The sequence below is a fragment of the Trematomus bernacchii genome, unplaced genomic scaffold (genome assembly GCF_902827165.1).
Source record: "Trematomus bernacchii unplaced genomic scaffold, fTreBer1.1, whole genome shotgun sequence".
NCBI lineage: Eukaryota > Metazoa > Chordata > Actinopteri > Perciformes > Nototheniidae > Trematomus > Trematomus bernacchii.
In genome coordinates, this window is record NW_022987899.1 from 4,728,213 (window position 1) to 4,751,682 (window position 23,470).

General features: G+C 42.3%; 2 protein-coding genes across 2 annotated transcripts; both read left to right on the forward strand.

The window, feature by feature from the left end:
- Positions 1-408: 408 nt before the first annotated feature.
- Positions 409-19,526, forward strand: LOC117469980 (centrosomal protein of 164 kDa-like). Its single transcript, XM_034114477.1, has 22 exons — positions 409-557; positions 1,316-1,399; positions 2,099-2,210; positions 3,865-4,090; positions 4,463-4,627; positions 4,997-5,131; positions 5,613-5,693; positions 5,957-6,061; positions 9,831-9,884; positions 9,977-10,095; positions 11,127-11,777; positions 11,892-12,023; positions 12,530-12,725; positions 14,077-14,121; positions 14,228-14,350; positions 15,931-16,074; positions 16,234-16,317; positions 16,396-16,464; positions 16,707-16,966; positions 17,965-18,151; positions 19,158-19,338; positions 19,429-19,526. The coding sequence occupies exons 2-21, from the start codon at positions 1,321-1,323 to the stop codon at positions 19,218-19,220; spliced, it is 3,030 nt and encodes a 1,009-aa protein (XP_033970368.1). The 5' UTR covers positions 409-557; positions 1,316-1,320; the 3' UTR covers positions 19,221-19,338; positions 19,429-19,526.
- Positions 19,527-20,455: 929 nt separating this feature from the next.
- LOC117469981 (centrosomal protein of 164 kDa-like) lies at positions 20,456-23,266 on the forward strand. Its single transcript, XM_034114478.1, has 4 exons — positions 20,456-20,698; positions 21,518-21,590; positions 21,698-21,817; positions 22,499-23,266. The coding sequence occupies exons 1-4, from the start codon at positions 20,533-20,535 to the stop codon at positions 22,593-22,595; spliced, it is 456 nt and encodes a 151-aa protein (XP_033970369.1). The 5' UTR covers positions 20,456-20,532; the 3' UTR covers positions 22,596-23,266.
- Positions 23,267-23,470: the final 204 nt, after the last annotated feature.

The following is a 23,470-nucleotide window of genomic DNA, read 5'->3' on the forward strand; positions in this document are numbered from 1 at the left end:
ATATATATATATATATATATATATATATATATATATGCCGTTATTAACTGTGCAATATATACCTGGCTGCTAAATCCCAATAACTGTTACAGGATGTGTATTTTGTAAATTGTGTAACTTTTTATTTTATTCTATTTTTTTTTTACTTAGTAAAAATGTATGCATATAACATATGTAACATATATAACATTAAGCTGTCTTTGGCTCTTTTTCTGCTGTAACAACGTACATTTCCCCTCTGTGGGAATAATAAAGGTATTCTGATTCTGAACACATTTAATTGCTTATCCAAAAAGTTAAGAAAGCTTGAAAACGGTCACTATGTTGACGAACAATTAATTTACGAGGGCACTTGAACGCCTCATGTGGCTCAGCCAGTCAGAGACGCGACTCCATCGTCAACAGGAAGCGGGGGAAGCGTCCTTGGAGATGTTGTTGTTAGTGCTATAACTTTAGCATCTTTTGCCCCTATGCGTTCACAATGTCTTCGTTAAACAACTGAAAACAAGTCGCTATTGCCACAGAGGCTCATAAGAAACCGATTAAAAGTTTGGAAGGTAAATCACCTTTGATGAAAAAGCTTTTCTCTAACTACTTAGCTGGATGAGCTAATGTTAGCTAGTTGAAGTTAGCTGAGATGCTTAATTAGCTTATCGAATTTCCCCCGCATTACTGTCCTTAAAATGATTTCACGTTGATATTGTTTTGTTTATAGAGATGCGAATGTGTCTGACTATTGTTTATCTCAGGCTTAGGACTTAATACTAATCCCTTGCCTTTCTTTGTAGAACAATATAGCTTGCTAGATTCATTGCTAATATTATTATTAATGCTACTTCTAGTTAGTCCATCCATTATTGCAACATGAATCTTACGGAACTATGGTCAATAATCATTTTACAAATTGTATACACCACACTTCATTTTACAGTGCTAAACTTATTTTATTTTATAAATACTGCTGCTAGTTACTGTCCACTTGAATGTGTCCTTTTGTAAATTGTATATTTTTCTATTTTAAATACTATGTGCATGCCTTTTTATATAATAGTGTTGTTTTTTCTTCGTCTCTATATATACTTTGCTGTACCAACATACATTTCCACTATGTGGGACGAATACAGGAATTCTGATTCTGATCATAAATGACTGAATGTGCTAATCTTGTTAGCAAAGCATAATAGAAAGACAGAATATTGTCGCAGGGCGTCTTTTGAACAGCACAATGATGATCTGAGCTTTTATAGCCACAGTATTATGTACAGTATATCTCCCTTTTCCTGTACCATTCACCCTGTTGTGTATTTCTCTGCAGTAACCATGACTGCAGCTGCTCTCATCGGAGACCAACTGATCCTTGAAGAGGACTATGATGATAATTATACACCTTCTGAACAAGGTACACAGTGGTGAGGGTAATATCTCGGGGATGCATGTCCTTTAAGATGTCATAATGATTTACTCACTGTGTCTAGATTAGCTTTACCACAGATACTGTGCTACAATAAAACAGGAAAAGGGCGAAGATCATATATACCAAACAACAAGTACCCAGGATTGTTTTACACTGATTATTGATGTTGATTATTGATTAAAGAAACACTTCCTGCCTGCAACAAAATGAAAAAGATGCTGTCTATTGTTACTTTTTTCACACTACTTATTTATTCAATGTCTACATTTTGAGTTTCATCCCCTCGTAAAAAAAAAAGAATAGTTACAAAGTGCATTACAAGATAAAAATAAAAATAATAGACAAGCAATCATAAAAGTTATACGACATTGTGGAGGGACTTTGAATGACAAAAAGTAAAAAACAACAATATTAAATAGTTTCACGTATAAAATAAAAGTTAAGAAAATGCCTTTCTATTTAAATATGTTTTAGAAGCAACTTTTTTTCTCTTTTTTTTAGTTCAGGTTGTAATCAGGCATAAAGGGTGTCCTTTACACTCTTATATCATTCTATTTTTAGCATGTTTTGGGCTGACCTTGCTTTAATGAGCTGTTAAACCTACTAAATGCTCTATAATATACTACTTTTACATTCATTTTGTCTCATATCACTCTTTCTCTCTTATCCTCACTCTCTCATCAGAGATCCATGAGTACGCAAGAGAGATTGGCATTGATCCTGAAAGGGAGTCGGAGCTCCTGTGGCTGGCCAGGGAAGGCATTGTCGCCCCTCTCCCCCCCGAGTGGAAGCCTTGGTGAGAGAGGGGAGAGATACTGGATAGTGGGGCCAGAGCAGCATGTCCACCCACAGAAAACATTATTACATTACATTTTTAAAACAACCATATTCAGACATCGTATCTGGTGTGGAGCCTGTAGTGTTACTCTGAGTTATTATTAATCTAAATCAGAGTTAGATAGATAGATAGAATTGGAGGCATGAAACCCTCTTTAATGGTCACACATGCAGAGCACACAGCACACAGACATTTGTTCTCTGCATTTAACCCATCATAGATTCCTAGTACCAGGAGTCTAGTAGTAGGAGCAGTGGGCAGCTATTGTACAGCGCCCGGGGAGCAGGGGGGGTGGGGGGGGTTGTCCGGTGCCTTGCTCAAGGGCACCACGGCAGGGCGCTTGAGGTGAACTAGGACCTCTCCAAGTAGCAGTCCACACTCCATATTTAGGTCGATTCGGGGACTTGAACCAGCGACCCTACGGCTCACAGTCCAAGCCCCTACTGACTGAGCCACTGCCGGAAAGTTGTTGTGAACAGTCTTGGTGATCCTAAGTGAGGCGTCAGATACAAGCATTCCCATCAGCGAGTTTGATTGGTTGTAGTGTGTTTGGCCGATATAAAGTTTGTCTCCTTGACCACTGATTCTTTGAAGGTGTTTTTGAAACCTGAAGGGGGAAATGCTAAGTAACCATCTTTTGCTCCATCATTAGTCAGCTGCAGTTAAATGCCTAACATTGGACTCACTCCACTACACATCCATATCAAGTAGGTCCTAGATTAAACCAGTTTAAGATATAGGTTAAAGGGTTTGTATTGGATTGATGGACCAGCAAACATCATATATTTTTCTGTATAATATTATATATTGGCCCTATCGCTCGAGCAAATCAAATACCTGTCCAACCCTTTCTCCCCTCAACTGAGAGGCTGAGGATGATATCATTTGATGTTTGTAAACTACTAACTATTGAGTCAACCAACATGATTAGTTTGCGTGTCAGTCATTAAAAAATAAATCAGCTTTAAAGGGGACCTATCATGCAAAATGCACTTTTGTACATCTTTTAAACATGAATATGTGTCCCCGGTGTTCCAGGGAACTCACCAAGTGTCAGAAAACACAACCCTCTCTATTTTCCTCCATACCCAAATCTCTAAAAAAGGGGCTGCAACGGATCTGATAAAAACTGATTCAGATTTTAACACTGTCCTGACGTCAGGAAAGTGGCGCTACGGCTATTGGGCCAACTCCACCAATCAGGAGGAGACAGCCACGGCCATTGCCGTTCGAAAGCGCTGGAGACGCTGTAGTACATATGCCAGCCCAGTAGATGGTGCTGTTCTCACTGAATCAGCCCTTGCTAAAACAGGGATAAAAAAATGTCAAATTGAGCAAGATGAGGCATGGCTAAAATGCATGATCTGTTTGGTATTTTGAAGAAAAAAAAAGTATAAATATGCCTTATATAGGTATGGTCCTACACTATATTATTCAAATATAGCATGATAGGTCCACTTTAATTCTTTATGGCCCGACAAACCTGTCAGATAGAGTTTGATTAAATGGTGCAGCATTTAGTTTCAGGAATCTATCCATACCCATCTACCCAATGTTTCTTATTTCTATCCTGCCTTGTGACCCCCCGATTCTCTCCCCTCCTCCCCCACAGCCAGGACGTGACGGGGGACATATACTATTTCAACTTCTCCTCGGGACAGTCCACGTGGGACCACCCCTGCGACGAGCACTACCGCCGCCTGGTGGCCCAGGAGCGCGAGCGCGCCCAGCTCACGACCGCCACAGGAGGTGGAGGCGCGAAGAAGGACAAGAAGAAGAAGAAAGAAAAGAAGGAGAAGAAAGAGAAAAAAAAGAAGGAGCCGCTCAAGACCCCTGGAGTGAGTGATATTTTCCCACAGATTTCATCTTGTATTTTGTTGTTGTTTTGTCCTTTAATCCACCATATGAATGTTTTGTTGCTTAGAGACCTCACCCTCACACCTCGTAAGCTATTTAAATGAGTAAATAGGTAAAAAGACAACCATCAACATTTTCTGTTTGACTTGATTGGCGTTGCTAAATTCTCTGTAATGATGCGTTTGTGTACACTGTGTAAAACATTATCATTAACATAGAACCATGAAAAGCTGTTTTTAAAATGCCCAAGTGAGGATTCTCAATGGAATTCAGTATTCATTAAGTGTATTTAGTGATTGAAGATGTTAGGTCAAGGTTGCTCATTCCTCTTACGTTGTCTTTTTGTCCCACAGGCGCTGAGTTCCTCTCTGGGACGCCTACCGTCCCCTCTGGGCAGCCTGGCTCCTCTCAGAGGTCTGGACGCCCCCGGCCCGGCCCCCCTGTCTGGCTCTGCTCCCGCTCTCCGGCGCACCCTCGGGAGCTCCGGGGGACTGGAGCCGCTAAAGACATCGCTTGGGGTAAGATCCCAGGTCTATAAACGGACTGTATTATTCACCTTTTTAATTAAGAAAATGAGAATTCATCATGTAAGACAGAATAGTCTCACACGATTATTTATTTGGCCTTCATGCAAGAAAGCCTTATTCTTTATAATAGCATTATTTAAGATTGATATCGATTTTTCCCTTGAAAGGATGTGTGACCTTTCTGTGATGCAATAATAATATAATGTATAATATATAATGGTATGGCATATAATGGCGATAATATCATGAATTGCTCATAAGACAATGATAAAAGAATCCTAAAATGAAATGTTGATAATGTTATTTACATAATGCCTACTCCCAAACCATTACACGTTACTCTTTGTCTTTCTCTGTCAGAGCCTTCGGGGCAGTGGAGCCTCGAGTGTTTTGGGCAACAGGAAGGAGGAGCGAGTGTCTCTCACTCTGCCTGGCTTTGATGATGATGATGAAGATGATGATGACAATGAGGATGAGAAAATCTCAGAAAACGAGGTGCAGTACAACCTTAAGACAAATGTATGGGTTACAACCAGAGGGTGTCAGTGACATTTTGTGTGAGAATTTTTGTATATATATATATATAAATGAAGAAAGCTCTTGATGAGCCTATTCTGATGCCAAAGGACACTTTTCAATTCTTTACCAATCCATAGTTATTCATTTACTTTAGCCAAACCAAAAGCCCTGAACAAACAGAACTATTAGGGTGCAAAAGTGCACTTTAGAAAAAGAAAAAAAAGTCAAAATATCATAGCTTCTTGTGATCCAAATGATTATGATGTTTTACTTTTAAAGACTGGAGTTAATAAAGAAAGTAAGGACAAGGTATTCTACATTTCAGATTTCTGTCTCCTGTAAAGTAAGTCAAAGGTCACCCCTCTGATTCTCACCTCTTCAATCCAAGATCAAGCAGGTACTGGCTGTTTTATGTATGCTCTATTTCCCTTTTTAAACACATTGTGATCTTTTTCAGCCAAGTCCTCGTGGTTCAGACCGGTTATTGAAGAACCTTCACCTGGACCTGGACGCACTCGGAGGAGGCCTTCAGTATGAGGTACACACATTGATTTGCTTTGTACAGCTCTGATTCTACTCTATTTCTTTTCCTTAAGATAATGGAATAACAAAAATGAAAACAGCCGTTCCAAGGCTTACACTGATATATTCTGTCTGATTATTTCCTTCTAAAGAAATAACACTGTTGGCTTGATTCCATGTTGAATAGGAGAGTGTTTTTTTGGTATGAATCTGTTTTTTCTTGTATAATGGTTTATCACTTGTAATGTGTGTGTGTGTGTGTGTGTGTGTGTGCTCTAGGACAGTGAAGCCAGTGGCGGAGCTCCAGCTGAGGAGAGGACAGAGCCAGAGTTGCAGGACTTGGCTCTCTCAGGAGACCACAGTCCTGAACCACCCTCCCAACAGGTACAAAAGAATACTCTGCAGTAGTCTCAGGTGGAAAAAAAGAACGGCATACTTGTCTTCTTGCAATGGGAAAGGAGTCTATCTAGTTTAAGTATGTTATCAAATATAATATGTAATAAGTATTTTTGTGCTGCTGAGAAGGCCTGGTATTCAAGAGGCTTAATAAATGATCCTTGTTTTGGACAGATCCAACCATGATCTTTTTAATACACTTTTCATTGATAATATGAATGAATCTTAAAAAATATCCCTCTAATATTGCAAATCATATCACACTCAAAAATAATCCCCATTAGTTCCAAAACATGCAGTTCCAGTAAAAATGCATCCATTGATCACGGTACTAGTTTAATCAATACATGATAAGACGTTTATAATGCAGGATGTAGATGCTAGTTCTCATTAGCCACTTTCACACCAAGTACTTTGCCGTACTTAGTTCCCAGCACTTCCCCCATGGAACTAAAGAGCAGATCGCATTCACACCGGAATAAGTTCCCTGAGGGAAAATTACGCAAATGAAGCCGCTGACGTCACTTCTTCTTCTTCTGCTTTGGGTTTACTGGCAGGCCGCAAACAACTTCACGGCATATAGTGCCACCCGGAGTCCCCGGCCGGAAGTCCCCGGAGTTGGGGACTGGCTTCAGTAGAAGCTGCTGGGACTCCCAGCAGCTTCTACTGAAGCCTTCCGAGTAAATCGCCAGAACGCCGACACCACCTCATCTCCACCGCTCCCATGTTTTTTTTTGTGTTGCTCTAAGTTATTCTCTCTCCGTTGGTGCGCGGGGCTAATGCTAATGCTAATAATGCTAATGCCAGCAAATAAAATGGCGGCTTCACAAAACTTTTTCGAGTTTTACGGGGCGTGGTTTGCAATTCTCCCAGCCAATCAGAAATTGGAACTTCTTTCTCCCCAGGAAAGTACCACCTCTCAAGCAGGGACTGAAAAGGGTTCTCTTTTTGGTGTGAACGCAAAATCCCAGGAACTATCAGAACTAAAAGGGAAAAGTACGGGGAAAAGTACTCCTGTGTGAAAGCGCCTATTGTTTTCACACCTTCTCTGTGTTAGTTACTTCCATAGTGGACATTTTCATTGTCTCATGTAATTGTGATTCTAAAGCATATGTTATTGCTTCTCTTTGTCTCGTGTGACCTCTTTGACCTTTAAACCTCTCACCTCTGGGCCGTGACCCGGTGTGTTCCTGTAGCTGCTGTGCTGCTGTGCTGCACGGCTGTCACTGTGTCTTCCTCTTTGTCCTGCTGTCCTCCTACTGTCACTGTTACTGCTTTGCTGTCTGAAACTTAGTCAGGAGTTATCGCCAACAACACTATGAATACTATCATTTCCCTTAGATTTGTGTATAAGCAGTGAAACTCCCCACTACTGCCATAAGATGTCAAGTAAAGTCTGTCCTAGTCCATAGATATTGCACAGTCTATATATTACGTATAATAATAGGTAGTATTGCATTTATTTATTTTCTAAAAATGACTCAATCTCCAGATGATTTAGCCAAACTAAAGTAGATGTTTTTGTGATTTCATCAGCACATTATGACTTTCTGAAAAGCTCAAATAAGGGAATCACATATATCAGACAAACCTGCTCCTGCTCCTGCTCCTGTGTGTGTGTGTGTGTGTGTGTGGTGTGTGTGTGTGTGTGTGTGTGTGTGTGTGTGTGTGTGTGTGTGTGTGTGTGTGTGTGTGTGTGTGTGTGTGTGGTGTGTGTGTGTGTGTGCGTGCGTGCGTGCGTGCGTGCGTGCGTGCGTGCGTGCGTGCGTGCGTGCGTGCGTGCGTGCGTGCGTGCGTGCGTGCGTGCGTGCGTGCGTGCGTGCGTGCGTGCGTGCGTGCGTGCGTGCGTGCGTGCGTGTTTGAGCATTATAGAGACCCAGAACAACAACATGTGTATGGTTTTCTGTGTCTACCTGCATGGGTTTATTTGTGCATCTGTCTTTTTTAATAATCCATGTGTTGGTTGTCTAACATGGCTCATTTTGCCGATTCGTCAGTTTCCCCCCCCCTACAGTCTTTCAATTTGGGGTTACAATCTTTTTGTCTGCCTCCTTCCCTTACGTGCCCTCCTCCACCCTTTCTCTCCCTTGTGTCTCTGCACGCCTTCCTTTGTGCCTCTGTCTGGGACGGACGGACTGTTCTTCCTCTTCCCCTCCACCAAGGAGTCTCTGAGGGGCCGCCACCTCCACCTGTCCTCACTGAGGGGCAGCAGAAACCACGTCAGTGAGGAGGGGGCCCGTCCTGAACCCTCTGCTGAACGGGAAATAGAAAAAGAGTTAACTGAGGAGGAGGAGAAGGAGGATGTTCAGGTAGAAAAGGGAGAGGATGAAGCAGAGGAGGGAGGGACGGAGGAGAGAGGAGGTGAGGAAGATAGGGACGAGGAAAAAGTCAAAGAAGAGGTGGATGAGATGCAGGATGAGCAGGGAGGAAGTAAAAGGTCTATAGAAAGCAAGAAAGAGTTGGATGAGGAAGAGAGCGACGAGATAGAAGTGGAATGCTGCGAAGGCGGTGATGAAGACTCAGAAAACATTGAGCACAGTAAACAGCAGGAGAGGAATGAAAGAGAGGAAAGGGACAGTGATAAGGACAGTTGTGCTGAAGGGGAGAGTTTAAATAAAGAGAAAGGAGAGGCGAAGGGAGAGGTGCAAGCAGAAGAAGAAGATAAATATGAATTTGAGGACGGTAGCGATGAAGATTTGGAGAAATCTTCCAAAAGTGATCAAGATGTTGGAAGTGAAAAGGAGGAAAAAGAGCTTGAGAAAAGCGTAGATATCGAAGAAGGGCAGGAGGAGAGCGAGGAGGAGATAGATGGGAAAAGGGAGAAGGAGGAGGAGGACGAGGGTGAGAACGATGAAGCTTTGGAGAGATGCTCCCTGAGCCAGAGGAAAGTGACAGAGAGCGCAGGAGGAGACACAGAGGGGGAGGAAGAGGGGGAGGAAGAGGACGTATCAGAGGTCCCAAAGCCCCAAACTGCATCGGAGAGTGAGGAGGAAGTCGTGGAGGTGTTTGAGACCGGAACGGCTCTGAGCGATCGTAAAACGCTTGACCAAACGAGAAAAACTCTCAGTGGCAAGACGGAAAATGGGACAAAAAAGTCCCTCATTCCTGCAGAGGTAGGGTTCGGTGTTCTGTGTGCTTCCCCCAACCAAACCACACACACATTTCACTTCCTGACCCCAACCCTGATGCTGCCTGATCTCTGCGAGAAGGCGCATGTAGCTCCCAGAATCCACTGCCTTAGGGGCTCATCACTCACACACTGGAACATCATTTGGTAAAAAGGACACTGCATTTGAGCCCCTGAGGACTGGATTGGAAAGTGCTGACCCCTTTATATTTGGCAGTACAGACTTTTTTTTTGCTTTTAGATTGGTGTTTTATTTTCAGCTTTTTTCACCAGACCAGTTTCTCCTTGGCCTCCCCCAATTGTCAGAGTCTGCTTGTTTTCGCTTACAAACACTTGACCGTCTGATTTCGCAGCCTTGTTGTTTGTGTTTGCATGTATGCTGTTGCTTTTTGCCTTTTTGGTGACGTGTTTGTCATTTGGAAATCTCAGCATTCTCTGATGCTTAGTGGTGCTTGTGCAATTTAGTTTGCCATTGTTCATTCATAACTGTGTGTGTGTGTGTGTGTGTGTGTGTGTGTGTGTGTGTGTGTGTGTGTGTGTGTGTGTGTGTGTGTGTGTGTGTGTGTGTGTGTGTGTGTGTGTGTGTGTGTGTGTGTGTGTGTGTGTGTGTGTGTGTGTGTGTTGTGGCAGGAGTCTGAAGCCAGTGAGAACATTGAGGAGGCTTCATCCTCCATAGATGTCAAGGTACTCAGGTCATGCTGTCACCACCCATTATGCACCATTCATTCATTCATTGGTTAGGGTGTTCATTGTCAAACTGCTTTGAAATCCTTAAGCTTTCCGAAAAGATTCTGGACCTGTCCGGCACTGTCAGTCCTCTGGAGAGGGAGGACACAAAAGAGGAAGAGAAGAAAGAAGGAGGAACGAAGACAAAGAAGGCAGAGGTTGCAAAGAGGTTGGTTGTTTTTCTTTGGTAACTTCTGGAAATAAGAGTCCGTGCTTAGCCTTAATTGCATCATCTCGTAAAGGGGTATTGTCCTTATCAGGTTTTTTATATTGTTTCACAAGGAATTGGAAGTTCATGATTTGATAATATTTTGTAATCTTGCAATTTTAGCCATTTTTAGATTTCCCCTAAAATCTCAATAGAGAGGCGAAGTCCCTCCCCTTCCGGTGGACCTCCATGGGACCTTATTTCGGAAAAAGTATGTATTGAAGTCAATGGAGAGAGAAAACGTATCTTTCGATCCCGTTTGAATTGTGCCACGAATTACACATATGATGTTTGTCAATCTTAAAAAATAATTTCCATGTCAAAAAAGTCACATTTTGTCGTAAAACTGTTGAAATATAAGACTATGAAAAACTAGAAAGACTACAAATCCCAGAATCCCGGTCCTGCATGCTGGCTCTTACGGAACCGACTAACTCCCCTTGTGTGTATGTACAGCTCTCAACATGCCCAGACTTGGAGTGATTTTCACCTCTTTTAATACTTTCCGCCTCATTCTGAAAGAAAGAAGTGAAATGTGCCAACGTGACGGCCGTCTTGGTGTGTGGTGCGAGACGGGAGATGTAGTTCATTGAGTGGTTTCACACAAAAAAAAGTGTTACTTCACAGTTTTACGACACATTTTTATTTTTTTGACTTGAAAAATTATCTTTTAAATGGACAAACATCATATGTGTAATTCGTGTAAAACGGGATAGAAAGATAACTTTTCTCTCTCCATTGACTTCAATACATAATTTTTCCGAAATAAGGTCCCATGGAGGTCCCCCGGAAAGGGAGGGACTTCGCCTCTCTATTGTAATTATTGTGCCACATATATTTGGCACACAAGTCCCAACTAATGAATGTATATCAACAACTGCTTCAAAAGGGACAAGGCCATTCAGGAAAATATAAACTCTTATGGCCAATTTTGGGATTTGTACAACTTTTCTTTGCTTTGCTATAAGAGTAACACTTTTCTCCCTCTTCAGGATTTTGCAGGATTCTAGCAAAGACAACCCTTCAGCCACTAAAGTGGACCGACTCGTCCTCCACCAGTCCAGCCCCTCCCCCCCCCTCTCAAATTCGTCTCTTTCGGGGCAAGGCGTCGGGCTCCATCCAAAAACGGAAAGCCTCGGCACCTCTTTGGTCATACAAAGGCCGGAAACCTCCAGAGGTCGGCTGTCCCGCACCCCCAACACCCAACTAGACGAGGACGAAGCCTTCTTCAAAATCCAAAAGAGCCCAAGGGAAGAGGAGCCAAGCTGGAGAGTCAGAAAAGACAGAGAGACGAAAGACAGGGAGAATGAGGAGGAGGTGAGAAGGACAGAGGAAAGGAGTCTGAAAGAGAGGAAGGAGGAGAGGGAGAGGACTAAGGCTGACATAGAGGTGGGGGAGGAGAGGGAGAAGAGAATGCTTCTCCTTCAGGAGGAGCTGAGGAGAGAAGAGGAGGAGGAGAGAAGGAGAGAGGAAAGGAGCCTGAAAGAGAGGAAGGAGGAGAGAGAGAGGACTAAGGGTGATGTAGAGTTGGGGGAGGAGAGGGAGAAAGTGACGAAGGAGAAGAGAATGCTTCTGCTTCAGCTGAGGAGAGAAGAGGAGGAGGAGGAGAGGAAGCTGAAGGAGGAGAGTGAGGAGAGACTAAGGTACGCATGGAGAGTATATCACACGTTACTGCCTAAACTCACCAACATGGGACTAAAACAAAGCTGGAGAATCATTTATTTCCTCATAGATGCTTGTTTCCCCCCCCCCCCCAGTGCTCTGCGGCAGCGCCTCCTGTCCAAGAGGAGAGAGGAGGAGGCCACGCTGAACGAGGAGTCTGAGAGGACGCTGGAGGAGATCAGAGAGTCGGCCAAGGAGGAGAGGGAGAGACAGCAACGCAAACTCAGGTCAGGAACAAACATAAACACAGTGAGGCTAATAATACTGACTTTTCACGAGTTGAATGTCTCCACTCTCTGTTCTCTTCTGTTACTCCACACATCCACAAACCTATTTATGACTACTGTACAGTATTTATTTGTACATTCTGTTGAAATCATTCTATCTTATATAATAGATATTTTCTTATAATGCAACTTACTTCAACTATTATGTCTATCGCACCATTGTATGTATCATTTAAGTAGATTGTATGTAGCATTGTTGAGGAGCCTGAGACATTTCATTGCCAACAACAACGCCGTGACTTTTGTGCATATGACAAATAAAGCCTTTAGAATCCAATGTCTTGTTATCAAACTTTGAAAACAAGGATAGCTGATGACTGCCAAGTGTCATATAATTACTCATTACTTACTTATTTTATACTCAGACATGAAACCATTTGACAATTCCTGCTTCAGTTTGTATTTCATCTATTTCATTTCACACTGATGTGTTTCCCCGCGCCCAGGGAGGAGAGCGCGGCCATGCTGAAGGAGTTACGCATCACTCTGGAGGAGGAGCGAGGAGCGGAGCGCGACAGACTGGAGGCGCAGAGGAGGCGGGACATCGAACGTCTCCAGGAAGAGTCTGAAGAGGAGCTGCAGGCGGAGAAAAGGAGACTTCAGGGAGAGAGGGAGGAGAAACTGACCTCTCTGAAACACGAGGTGAATGAGGATGATGCTGGCACGCTTATGGCCAGATCCTTTCTGATTTCAATATTATGTAGCCATTCAAATGTTTGTTGTTGCACCTGCCTTTGAGACTACTCTATGACTAACACAAGTACTAGGAGCCACAGAGATATACAGACAGGTTGACAAGCATCTGTTTGAAACTACATTCAAATAAAGTCACTGTTATTAAAGGGAAAACATGCCACCGATCAGTGTTGATGGGAAATGTAGTCAATTGACGCAACATTCCTGAGTTTGAAGTAGGGCTGTGCGATTATGGCAAAAATCATAATCACGATTATTTGGGTCAATAAGTGATATCACGATTATTAAATACGATTATTCATTGACTTTGAAAAAATCTATTTATTGAACTTTAAAACAAATACAAATAATAATTTGAACAGTATCTTTTTAACTGTTGATTACCCTGAACGTATAATTCAACTGAAAAACCAATAGAAAAATAAATAAAATAAATGATACATTTAAATAAATAATATCAAAATAATAAATACCAATAAACAAGATCAACAAATATTTTGGAGCGCACTTCAACAAGCTACTAAACATATGTAAATATGATAAATACAAATAAATGAGACCAAAATTAATTAGATCAGATATGTTGCAAAGCAAAATAATTGTTTTTTTCGATTATGTTGTTTTCGTAATTGTGGCAGGCCAATATCGTGATTGCGATTAAAATACGATTAATTGCACAGCCCTAGTTTGAAGCTTCAAAATCTGTTGCCAAGTAGTTGGATGCAAGGTAGAAACCATTACTACAGATTTGATTTTGATTTACTGCCGCTGGGTAACCAGGGGCGTTCTCCAGATGCTGCTCTAAAACAGAACTTCCTGTAGCTCACCTTTTAGTGCAGACGCATGTAGGAAAGCTGAGTCCTTATTACTAGTCCTTTGTTGCATTTCAACCTTGTCCCTCCCCCTTTTTTTTGTATTAAAATAAAGACAAAAAAACTCCCAAATAAGAAAATAACCTCCTCTTAATTTCATTGTGTAAATAAAAAGAAAAAAGGGCTGTGGCTGCATTAAGCGTACAAAAACACAGAATAGGTGGCAAATGTAATAAGTAATGGAGAATAAAAAACAAATGACTCATAGAGTTCTTTGATACACAAGTTCAAGTTACTTCATGACACATGAGTTTGACTTTATTTACTTTTAGTTGTTGTGTGCAAACAGAGATACAGTAGGGTTATTGGTTAATATGGTACCGTTACCATGGTCAAGTTGTGTTTTTGGTACATGGTGGCATTGGGCAGATTAATGATCACATGTGTGTCTGAATCTGTGTTTACACTACTTTGTCTTTATAAAGGTCACAGAACGTCCTGCACTGCAACTGGCAGAGTACCACAGAGAGGTGGGAGGACACACACACCCTCAGAATTACATTTGTTCCATTACATTTACACAGACAAATATCTATTTCTGGTGTAAATGGACCATTTCTGTCTTTCATTCTCTAGCTAGGTGATGTTCTCCAGGAAGTGCGGGAGGAAGTGCAGCGTGATCACGAGAGGAAGCTGGAGCAGATGAGGGAGGACCACAGGAGAGAGATGAACAGCATCCGAGAGAAATACATGGATGAGGTGAGAGAGGGTTCACAGTTCACTGACACATGCCCTCATCTTGCTCTTGCATGGGTCAAAACAGTAGAATATGTTGAAATGAGTGTTAAAGAAGTGTAACATATTTTTGTTTCCAGCATCGACAAAGATCTTCAGGCTCTAAAATACAATAAATAAGATCCACAATTTGTTTGTTTTCCTCAATGCAAAGAACAGCTGCATCCAGAGACGTTTTATTTTCAGATTGTCCATACGTCCATGTTTGGAAACCAAACATCTCAACAATACCTGAAGGGTTTTCTTATAAATTAGGTTTCTGGCACAAATGTCCACCAAAGGACAGAGGCCTGTACTACGAAGCCGGATTTTCGCTTCGTGGAAAACTCTGGGTTTCCGGTCCTACGACGCTGGTTCTCTTCTTACCGGGCTAGATCTCCATGGTAACTTATGCTGAATGGCTAACCTGCTCCGGAGGTTGATAAGAGATCAACTCAGTGAAAGCACCGCCTGCTGACCAATCAGAGCTCAGTGTGCGGAGTTTAAAGCTATCAAGTCATATTACAGGATAAAGGAAATACAGAAAAACTGCCATTGCAGGAAAGACGGCCGGCAAAAATCAACTGACTGTGTGAACGTGAAAATTAATAGAATATCCCCTCCCATCTTCAGAGCAATCTGACTATTATAACATTAGCGTTAAGAAAGCTTACTTAAATATCTGCCACGACATAAGTAACCGGATCAGAGTAACTAGTACAGTCTGCGGCACTGTGAGTGCAGACGTCGATGTGTCCCATTATCATTCATATCATATCACATCATAATGTATCATATATTTCCTTATCTGAGTCAGCTTCTCGAGCCGTATCTGGCCGTGCAACACTCACAGTGTCACATACTGTATGCAGAAGTATTATTTTAAGCAACACATTAAGTTGACGAAACACTCGAGTCAAATGTAATTAAAGTCAGATCCACTCGTGTATTGGACGGGGCAGTGATATATGTACGCATTCAAACACTTTTTCTTTTACCAGCTGTATTCACCTTGCAGGTGCAGCTATGTGGCTTTTATCCTGGATAAAGTGTTTAAGTCATGGATGTTTAAAGTTTAACTTCTTCATATTTGTCTAATATTATAGTTCACTTTTCATTCAGGAAGTATGACGCTGCGCTGTCAGTACGCTTGTCCATGTTTGAGATTGGTCAAATGTTGATAACCCCGCCCCTTTCATGTGAACGCGCTCTCAGCCGGACAGAGAAACCCTGGCTTGAGTTACCGAGTTGATAACCAGTGTCGTAGGACAGCTTAGCGAGAGCGCATTTGTTTTGGGTTAGGTAAGCCGGGTAACTCAAACATATCCAGGGTCTGTTGAACTGGATTCGTAGTACAGGCCTCAGGTGTCTATTACCTCACAAAACACGGTTTTGGACAAGAAATTAAATGCTAATTATGACAGTTTCACACAATTATCTAATACTATAAAATAATTAAGTGATGCCATTTTGGACAGACATGGGTGTAAACTGCAACTTGTCAAAGACATACAACAGTGATGTGGTTTTTATTGCAATTACAAAATGTTGCGTTTGTGTTCCAGGAGACGGCGCAGAGGGCGCGCTTACTTTCTTCACTGCAGGAAGACCGAGAGCAGCTCCAGGCCTCGCATGCTGTCCAACTGGAGAAACTCCGCTTGCAGCTCAACACACAGATTCAGAAGACACAGCTGACACACTCGCGCAAGGTGAGACCAGACAGATACACACATTTGAATTTAAAACATATCTCACATCTCGGATTGTAAAGAATTAAAGCTTAATGTTTAGGGTATTTTGAGGTAGAGCAAAGTGAAGCGTCATCAACACTATATTCTAGAAATGAATTGTGTTAATTCTTCTTTTAGGAGTCAGAACTGGAGGATCTGACAGATAAGATGGAGCTGAGAGCCAAAGAGCTGAAGAGCCAGGAGGCCATGCTGCAGAACAAGGTCTTTACCTCATACTGCAAGTACTATTCATCATTAATACACTAACCTCATGGTGTTATGGTTTCTGTCTCTTTTTAGGCAGCAGATCTGAAGAGGAGGAGGAGGAAACTTGGGGAGGAAGAAGAGGAAGTGGACAGGCAGATAGAGGTAAGACATCCAACTTTTTCTTAATGAAAAGAACAATATTAAAACACTCAACCATCTGTCAACCATCTCTCCCCACGTGTGTGTGTGTGTGTGTGTGTGTGTGTGTGTGTGTGTGTGTGTGTGTGTGTGTGTGTGTGTGTGTGTGTGTGTGTGTGTGTGTGTGTGTGTGTGTGTGTGTGTGTGTGTGTGTGTGTGTGTGTGTGTGTGTGTGTGTGTGTGTGTGTGTGTGTGTGTGTGTCCAGACCTTACCCCGGCTGATGCAGGAGAGAGAGCAGCTGACGGAGGAGCTGGAGAGGATGAGAGAGGAGAGGCATCAAGCCAGAGAACTCCTCCAGAGAGCGAGGGAGGAGAAGAGTGAGGCCAAGCAGGGGGAGGAGAGGCTGAGGGAGGAGGGGGAGAGAGCCAGGGAGGAGAGCAGGAGGAGCAAGGAGGACAAGGGGCGACTGGAGAGCAAGGTGGCGCTCCTGCAGGAGAGATGCGACCGTCTCACTCGCAGAGCCAGGTACAGTTTAAAGGTCACCTATTATGCAAAATCCACTTGTTCATGTCTCTTCTACATCAACATGTGTCCCCTCTGTGTAAAGAGATTCTGAAAGTTTCAGGAAAAAAGATTCTCTCTCTTTGTGTCCTGATCCATTTATATAAAAAACCTGTCTGAAAATGAGCTGATCAGATTTTGGCCACTTTATGATGTCATAACGATTTTTTGGCTTGTGTAACCATTAGCCAATCACCAACCAAGGTAACCCCCCCCCACCTTATCACCTGAATCTCCTCCTAGAGCACCATTGTGTTCTTTTTAACCAAATATCTCTCAGAGGGGCGTGGGGAGTGGCTCCTTATTTTCATCTAAAGTAACATACTCAGGCCGTTTCTCAATCGCGAGGATATTGGCTTCCAAGTCAATATTTCAAGGATGCTACGTCATCGAGTGCCGCCGAAGGACTGTTCCAATCTCCAGCATACTTGGAATTCCACCGAGGCCGCGTCCTTGGTTTGAGCGAAATTTCGAGGCTGGCACATGGGTAGACTTCGCGTCCTTAAAATCCCCACAATGCTTTGCGCATGGACCAATTTCCCCAAATCTGTGGCGGAAGATGTAAGGCGGGGCCTCTCATATGACGCACACCTGCACACTTGCTAGCGTGTTCCACTCTTCGTTTTCCGAATGGCAGGAAGTATTCTTGACTCGCTTCTGAAGCAAGATGCTCGGCTCGGCTGTGCTACCAAGCCAGCATCCTCGCGATTGAGAAACGGCCAGAGAATCAGCACTTTTTGAAACAGGGCTGAAACAGAGGGGTTTATGGGATGTTTGGTATTTGGAGCCATACACTTCAGAGACATGTTTTGTATCTGAGACCTATAATATATTGATGAAAAAGAGTATAATATGGGACCTTTGAATCAGATGCAGGAAACCCCAACGTCCTGTGTGTTTGCACCTATGGGGTTATTTATCTGAGGAGAATGCAATGATTTTGATTATTTTTGTCCAATCAGTGAGCTGGAACCAGGCGAAGGAGTGAGTGCCTACCCGAGAGCAGAAGCTAAACGGGACAAGAAGAAGGCAGAGAGATCTGAGGCCACAGCGCCCCCCAGTGACAGGAGAGGCTCCCCGCTGCATGTAGAAGACCTGGACGACCCCCCCCCTCTCCCCTGTCCCCGACAGCACCAGCAGCGTGGACGAGTAAGGACACATTGAATACAAAGATAATACACATTTTTGGCTTTTTTGTATTCAAGGGGTACAGATGTTGTCATGGTTGCTGATGGACCATAATATTGATATTTTTAAATATGTGTGATTTTAGTGCCACAGTAACAAATAGTGCTTCACCTATTAAATAATTATGCTATGACAACTCCTACTTATACCAATCAAATATAATAAAGAGGGCTTTCAAACTTCTCAAAAACACATTACGCAACTGTTAAATTACATAAAATAGAGAAGTAATCAAACTGTTTAAATGGAAGCAGAGAACATCGAGCAATATGTTAAAATATATTTTTTAACATGTGTTTTGAGTCACTTCGTGATTGGTGCATTCACAGATGTGTTTGGGTATTGACAGTATATTGGCATATTTCATCATTTTATTGTTTTAGGTGTGTTTACATTTTATAGTGTTACATTTATTGAGGGCAAAAATCACAATACTCTTAAGGAATTCAGATGTCATTGCTCTTTGAATATACTTGCATAATTAGGCTTTCAAGATTAATTTTATAGTGGCGTAAGATGGTCTTAAAATGACATTAATGCTGTCAAAACAATTATTTATGGGACAAAATATCATCCAGCAAAATAAGTTATCCTGACTATTCACTGTTGACCAGAAAATCATAGTTAAAAAGGAAGTCCATGGGTACAAGCAGTGGCGGACTGGCCATCGGGACGAATCCCGATGGGCCGGTACTGAAGTGGGCTGGTCGGACGATGTGGGCCGGTCGGATAAGTCACTAGAAACCCCCCCCCCCCCCCCCCCCCCCCCCGTTGACAATTTACTAGCGGAATTTACTAGCGTTACCGAGGTGGGCCGGTCGGATAAGTCACTAGCACCCCCCCCCATTGACAATTTATTAGCGGTACCGAAGTGGGCCGGTCGAGAGTGCCGGGCTGATTTTTTGTCCCAGTCCGCCCCTGGGTACAAGTGTGTATTAAACCTCATCTTTCATCCCTTTGTGTCCAGTGTTCGACGCTACATCTCCTCACATGGCGAATCCATCCAAAAAACCAAACAGTTCCTGGATAGGGAGAGCAGCCGGCTGATGAAGAGACAGGCAGCTCTGCGGGCGGCCCAGAACGGCTCCTCCCAGGACCCCAACCAGGGAGGAGGGGTGTCTGAGGAGATGATAAGAAACCTACAGCAGGTACTGAATAATACTTGGTGTAATGAGGGGTGAGACGGAGTTGATTTAGAATAAGTGCTAAGTGCAGCTCCCTCTTCTCTGTCCTGTCAGGAGAGCAGGAATGTTCTGGAGCTGCAGCGGACGGTTCAGAGGGGGAACTCTCTGCTGCGGAGGAAAGAGGAGCAGCTCCAGCAGCTGGAGGGCTCTCTGGCTGAAGAGGTGTGAGACAAACACTCAGAGAAAGAGATGTTTAGAGCTTTTATGCTTTCACTGCAGTGGACTCCAAGAGGTGAACCTGTACACCTGGTTAGTCCTAGCTGAGGTTAACAATTACAGCTTATAAGGAATCTATAAACATTCATAAAATATAGAAATACAATACTTTTGTGTTATCATTAATTTATTCTGCTGCTAGTTAAAGTAGCTTTTGCACATTGGAGTTAGCTTTAAATAAATTATACAATAAAATGTATGTTCAGTTTATTTTATTATTAAAAAAATGACAGAGATGTCTGAAATACATTTTGTACCAAAGCTCAATACCGTTAAACCTACACAGAATAGGCATTTTGATAAACTTTGTTTGTGTATTTTTGTGCTTTTTTAAGAATAAATCGAAGGCATATAATAATTAACTGCACTATGTCGTGTTGCCTTCTCTGTTTAGCCGCTGTTTGAGGATCTGTCTCGGCTGGCAGGAGAGAGGAAGGTGACCTTTGATGTGACTGACTCTGACCTCAGCAGCACGTTGGACCCCCTGGACGGACCAGGTAACACACCGTGACAGGACCCCCTTCTGTGACGCTTGATGTCACTTCCATTTTCTGATTCCTTTTAGCTAAATGTCACAATTAAGTTGATAGGAGGGTCTCAGGCTTCTTCCCGATCAGCAGAATCAGTCACGCTACAAAGTCTTCCCAAATGTTCCCAAGACATATTCTCTGTAATGACTGATATGTCAGAATATCATTTCACGTACACTGTTTCTCTCTGTCTCTCTCTCCCTGACTCTCTTATCAGGAGGTCATCCTAATGTCCCGGACAAAGTGCAGGAGTTAGCAGAGTCCCTGCAGCAGATCTCAGGCCAGCTCAACAGCGTGCTGGGTGCGCTGGGTTCACTCGCAGAGAGGCAGAGCGCCCCCCCCCTATACACACTTCCCTTTGTCTCACTCATCCCCAGCTCCCCCCTCCACCTCTGCCCCCGTGTTCCCCCAGATGCACCCCCTTGGCCACAGCTCCTCCGTCCCCCCTCCCTCGACGCCCTGGAGCTGGGCCCCCCAGGGCTCCTCCACAGCCACGCCTTTCTTCAGCACCCCCGTGAGCAGTGGGCTGAGGGCCTCTGATGACCTCATCAACAGCCGGTGGAGCCAGATATTCCCCGGTACGCCAGCAGACGCCTCATTCTGCTTTATGCCACATGAAGTTTTACTTGCTTTTTCTAAGACACGCTTAATAAATCTTGGGTCGTCTTGATCTTCATTATCACTTTCTTGAAAGGTAGAAGTGTTTTCTTGAACGTCATTTAACACATTTTCATTTCGTTTTACACCTTTTTTACACTCTTTTTCAAAACAGTTTTCACTGATCTCATATAAAGATCTACAACTCACAAGATAAACTTTTAAAGAAAGAACGAAACATATTAACAGTTGATAGAAAGCACCCATGAGAAACTGCTTTGCATAATGTTTGCAGAGTTTGCACACTTGCTATATGATCAAAGAGGTCAAATGCACATCAGGATAGTAAAAGGAAAGAAAAGACCAGCACATAACAATAAAATGAATTAAAAGTGGTTGTTTTTGCATGTCTAGTAAAATCCTCCACTATTTATGCATAAAACAAATGTGCCTGTTTTGGCACATGCTATTTGTATCGACAAATGACACAGGCATATAGCACAAATTAGGGACTAACCTGTTCAAATTGATAGCTTTATTTTGATATCCTTTGTGAAATGAGTGACTGAAACAATATATTCATTTGAACACATGGTGTGTTGTTTGATGGAAATGTTTATTTGGTTGCATGTTTTAAATGTTGTGTGATTATTGACCAAACAAAGCTACTTTCAGTTCAGTCTTGTGTGTAAACCGCTTTGATATCTTCTGAGTGGACAAATGTGTTGAAGCAAAGGTTTATCAGACTTATTGTATGTGTACGTTGTTGTTGGTCCTGAATAGTTGTTTCTGTTCTCCAGGAGCAGCTATGGATCCACTCGCCTCCAGCACCATGGGAGCAGCCTCTGCGTACTCATCATACACTCCTGCTAGGTAACCTGCTACAATGTGCCTTTCAATCAGGCTATAGATTATATACACATCCTCACTGTCTTTAATTGACCTACAACAATCCTAACACTGTGTGTCTGTGTGTGAAGCGACCATGGTCGGAGCCTGCGGTCTGTGCAGAAGTCTGTGGAGGTGGACGGCCAGCGGCTGCAGGGCCTGATCGACGGAAACAAGAGGTGGCTGGAGATGCGCAAGAAAGACACCAGCATGTATCCTTTTATCACACACACTCACACACACATACATGATATCAGTATTGTTGTTTAATTAAAGAGCGCACAACCCAGTGTCAAATTACAACCTCATCTCAATACGACATACAGTATAGTCTGACATGCTGTGTGTTTAAATTTCAATTTATAAATCCCTTACAATGGAGTTTGGAACTTACAAAAGGCAGTAACATCCTGGTATTTAGTGAAAAAAAAGCAAATCTTGTTTTGATAAAATATATTATATTTGTTTAACTATCTCTTTTTACATATTCTTTACTTTCTTTGCTATTTTCTACCCTTTTAGTTTATTTGTTATGTATCTTTTTGCTATTAGCACAAATCGAAACAAATCATCCATCAAGCATTAATTCCTCTTTTTTGCATCACATCAGACTTGCAAACCTTTTATTTATTTAAAAAATATATATATTGGTGCAAACCATAAGCAAACAACAAACACACCATCTGGTTTAAAGGTCACCATTGGTACGTGTGTGTTGAGCAATTTAGAGGACTGTTGCTAAGTGTCTCTAAAATCTCCATGTCTTTTAACCAAATGTTCTTTTCATATCAATGTTTATTGATGTATTTTGGACTTGTTTCATAACCTTTTACGACTTCACATTATTGACATACACACTCTTGTCGAACGTTGTCTTTAACTGGTTCTTCCAGACCTCTGTTCACTCGCTATCGGGCTCCTTCCACAAAGAGCAGCCTGGTGCAGCTGGGCCTGGACGATAACAACCAGATCAGAGTGTATCATTACTGAGGACATGACACACAGGTCAGTGCTGTTGCACTGTGACTGTCCAGAGGACTTTGGAGCGTTAGTAACTGACAACTCAGCTTTGTGACGTTTACACGCGGACAATTCAGGAAGAAATATGTCACAGAGGCCTGAGGACCTTTATCCTCCACATGATATACGGCTTAAAGCACTTCCAACGCCACGTTTACAGATTACAGCTCCATGCCAGACTTGGGCCAAACTGTTTTTAAATGGTTACGTTTACTTTAATGTCTAGACAATGACAAGGAATCATTTACTGAACTATTTATACTTGTTTTACTGAGACCATCCCAAACACCATCCAGTTTACTCCATGTTGTGAACCCATTTGTCGGACATAAAACTACAAAGTAGAGCTAAAAGCTGCACACAGGTCAATGTTCATTTCATGAAGTCAGGTTACATTTGTATTTATGACACTCCTTTGAAAGTGACTTCTAAGTTCTAAGTGTATGTTTTAACTAATTATTTTAGATATGGTTGTTTTAGTATGTCAGAAGCAAGTCATCACTATTAGAATCACTGTCAAGGTAAAGCAATCCACTTTTATTTTACATTTGTTACTTTCTGTATAAATGTAAGATATCTTTTGTGCGTATTTATGTGTTGATAATACTGTATTTTTGTATAAAATATTTTAATAAATCTACTTTTATATATATTTTTGTTTGTGTTCTTTCCGTTATAATCAAATCCTGATTACCTAACAGATATACGTTCACACAGACAACCTCTGTTGTCTGCTAGTTTCTCTTACTTCCTGTTACAGTGATTAACTGTAAATATTGATAACAGTTTTGCAACACAAATATTATTTTAGAAATACTGTATAAAATGTCCGCTAAAATTGTACA